General features: G+C 38.6%; 1 protein-coding gene across 1 annotated transcript in view; it reads right to left on the reverse strand.

Annotated features, from left to right (window-relative positions):
* tmlhe (trimethyllysine hydroxylase, epsilon) overlaps positions 1–3,731 on the reverse strand; it is a 10,510-nt gene extending 6,779 nt beyond the window's left edge. Inside the window, exons 1-2 of the mRNA XM_005931926.3 lie at positions 2,956–3,731; positions 2,662–2,838 (exon numbers count right to left, since the gene is read on the reverse strand). Of these exons, the coding sequence (XP_005931988.1) occupies positions 2,662–2,838; positions 2,956–3,076 (298 nt within the window). The 5' untranslated portion in view covers positions 3,077–3,731. The remainder of the gene's footprint in view (positions 1–2,661; positions 2,839–2,955) is intronic.

Consider the following 3,731-nt stretch of genomic DNA (forward strand, 5'->3'; position numbering starts at 1 on the left):
TGCAGAGAACTTCAGACGAGCCGGTCCTGGGCAGAGTTGTTATAGCTTTGCTTTTTCTAATTAGATTTTTTTTATTTCATTTTGAATTTTTGTTTTAAATTCAGTTTAGTTTCAATAAGTTTCCAGAGATGGATTCTCTTGTTTTAGTTTAGTGTTTACTGCATGGAAAGTTTTGCCAGCCTTGTACACATCTAGTCTCAATAAACATGTCTATCAGCTCTCCCATCAGACAAGCTGTAGTACAGAGGCGGAGCCAGACACTTGAAACACCTGGGGCTTAGCCCAAAAGGGTAGTATCATGTGCGATTTTTTTTTTTCTTTTGGGGGGGGGTAGAAATGACTGAAAGATTAATTAGGCTCTGTTTTGAGTTTTGTTCAAAAAAGAATGACTTCATATAGGGAAAAATATATATCACATTGCAGGACACCTTAAACTAGTTTTTTAATTAAGCAGCAAGGCAGAACAAGTCAGGGCTGTATCAAGACACGAGGACTAAACCCCAATTCAACCAGACCCAGAACTGATCCAGAATTAAAACAGGACTACAACAGTTCAAAATCAGGACTACTTGGGATCTTAACCAAGACAGAACCAGAATCAGAACTAGATGATAGTAGCACTAAAAATCATCATAGACCTGCACTACACTTATTTTTTAATTCTACCAAAGTACAATATTTAGATTGAGAAAAGTTTATATAATTATTTAGCCTTGTTGTGCAAACAAGCTGCATAACTTAATAAATTAGAATTTGAAAAATAACAAACCTAAAAAGAAACACTAGGTACGAGATACATGAGTACCTATGATACGGTGATACTTTTGGTAAACAACCATTTGACTAACATGTGTGTCTCACCTGCTCTTGTTCATCTCTGTTCTGTCCTCATTCTCCTCTCTCTCCCTCTCTGTCCTCTCTCTCCTCTTTGTGCTGACAATCATCAAATATACAGTTGAAACCAGATATTTAAACTCTTCAGATAAAAACACTTTTTTAATTGTAACATCAAATCAGACTAAATGTTTATTTTTTTAGATTGATAAATATAAAAAACATATTTGTTAACTTTAAGAGTAAAGAGAGAAATTCTGTATTTCTTAATTGCAAATGGCACCAAATTGTATTCAAACTTGAGCCACACTTATGGAGCTCCACAGTTCTTTTCCTGGTGTTTTGGTTGACATCTCTTGATGTTCCCATGTCAAAGAAACAGGCTCTGTGTTTTGCCTTATATGCATCCACAGCTGTGCCACCAATTTACTCACATGGACTCTACTAACCTATCAGAAGCTTCTTCAGCTCAGAATGGAATCGTCTGGAGTTTTCTTATTAATTAACAATAAACTTAGTGTATATGTACTCCTAAATTTGATGAAAGTGATAAAAAATAGACAGCTCTGTCTCTCTTTATTCTGACATTTAACTAATTCAAAAGATATTTCAATATTTATCTAAAACAAAAGTTTACTCTAAATTGATGTTGTACAGTAAAAATGTTTTATGTTTTCTCCCTAAAGTGTATGTAAATATCTGGTTACAAATGTGAATATCCTGCTGTGTACTGAAATCCCTCTTGTTTTGCATAGAAATATACTGAACAACATACAAAGCATAATATATAAAATAACATTTACCTGAGTTTTTTCTTTGAAAGAAGCCCTCTAATGTCCATTCTTATATTTCAGTACATAACTGAAACCGATTTAGGGTCCCCGTAAGCTAAACTCTCTAAAGAAACAGCATTGTTGTTGTTCGGCTTTTCATTTCGCCATTTGTTGATTCACTTGAAGAGCAAGTAACGTAATATTGGTCAAGTGATCAGTTTGATATCAATCTTTCGTGATGCACCGTCATATTTACATTATTTGTACAGTACGAATGATTTGCTTTGGTACCTGGTCAAACTTAAGCTCTCCTTAGTATGGCTGGCTCCGTTTCTCCAACAGCGCACTCACAGGCAGCAGCTGCCCCGCCCCCTCGCTCAGTCGCTTAGTGCCTGAGCTCGGATCATACCAATATCAGGGGGGATTCACGCACAGTCGTAAATTCCCACAGTGTGCACTATGTGCTTCGAATATTGTGTGTACTTTTTGTTTTATACAGTTGTCAGCCAGGCATCTAACTATGAAAAAATTACACTCCAAAAGACCCCGGGCTTCTGACAAAACAACCCGGGCTTAAGCCCAGTAAGCCACCCCCACGCTCCATCCCTGCTGTAATACAATTTTTACCAAACTAACACTAAAACAAAGAACGATTCTTCTATATTTTTATTGTAGTTTACTAAATTGTTTCATTTAATTTTTGATTTTTCAACATTTTTTATGTTTTAGTTAACTAAAATGTTTTTACACATTTAGCTTCAGTTTTAGTTGAGTTTCAATAACCTTGCTCCTGCGTTTAGTATGTGCAATTTTAATGCAATTTAACTAAAGAAAATGGGTTATTTCCAAACTATTTTGTTTTACAGAAATGGCCACATTGTATGAAGATTCCATTTAGAAAACAGATTATGGCCATCCTTCAAAATAATAACAACACTAAGTTGCACTTCAACAATGTGTCTTAGTTCTTCACACAATTTAAAGTCAATTTTCATCATGTTCTCTCCCACCCGCCTGTGCAACCCACTGTTGCAACCCATAGTTCCCCACTTACAGGTGATAACAAGGTGGTCTTCTTCCACTCGTGTGCTTTCGGGACGTATAGTCAGATCTATGCTCCCAGTGTCCAGGTTCCTCTGGTTAGTTTTGGAGTTGTACGAAGCAGGAGAGAGGCAGTGATCTCTTAGCCACACATAGTTAAAATGCATCTGCGTCCCTCCATAGTGCAGTTCTGGTGATTTCAGACATATGTGTTCAGGGGTTAACAGCGAAATTTGTGATAACATAAAAACAAACAAACAAAACCAGGCATGCGCAAACCGGGTTAAAAGGTTACAGCTAAACCCACCAAGACACTCCTCGTGTGTGCGGAAAGTAGCACAAGCCCTCCGTGGCAAAGCCGTGCTCCTGCTGACACCACGCAGAAGCTGAGCCTGTCTCAGCACACTCCTGTGCAATCTGCAAAACATTTCAGGTGCAAACACACATAGAGATGCACTAAAAAACTGAACTGAACCCCAAAATTTAAAATGGTTTTCCGTTAAGCCTCCCAGCAGTAATCCGACCAACTAAAGCCACAGCGGCGTGCATGCTGGTGTGTGTTTCTCCCTTCAGCCCTTCACTTGCACACAAGAGAGTCTTAAAACTTGTAAAAAGTTCTTGGCATGGCGTAAAAGTCCAAATTAATTATTAAGCGACTCCTCCTGCAGAGTTGCTGCACTCCTCCATCAGTTGGCTCTTCTTCTTCTTTGAGCTTTTCTCTTTTGTTTCGCTTGGGGCAGCAACCATCAGTGAAGTTGCATTACTGCCATCTTCTGGATTTCAACCACATCAGAGAACCCGGATCTGCTTCCCCGCCGTCTTTACACACTTTAATTTGAATTAAACACACGAAGTTCTTTTTACTTATCATAACCCACAGTCCCCTGGCGGCTGGGATAGGATTCAGGACCCCGGTGGCCCTGAACTGAATAAGCGGAAAAGATTGGATGGAAGGGCATCTGTGTTAAATGGCAGAGCTTTTGATGGCACAGTTTACCACCGTTAATAAATGCGCCGTTTAAAGATTACTTTCCAGCTCGGCGATAGGAAGCCTTTTTATGAACCTGATGGATATCGGCAGGA

The sequence above is a fragment of the Haplochromis burtoni genome, unplaced genomic scaffold (genome assembly GCF_018398535.1).
Source record: "Haplochromis burtoni strain Fernald_Lab_line unplaced genomic scaffold, NCSU_Asbu1 Contig_152, whole genome shotgun sequence".
NCBI lineage: Eukaryota > Metazoa > Chordata > Actinopteri > Cichliformes > Cichlidae > Haplochromis > Haplochromis burtoni.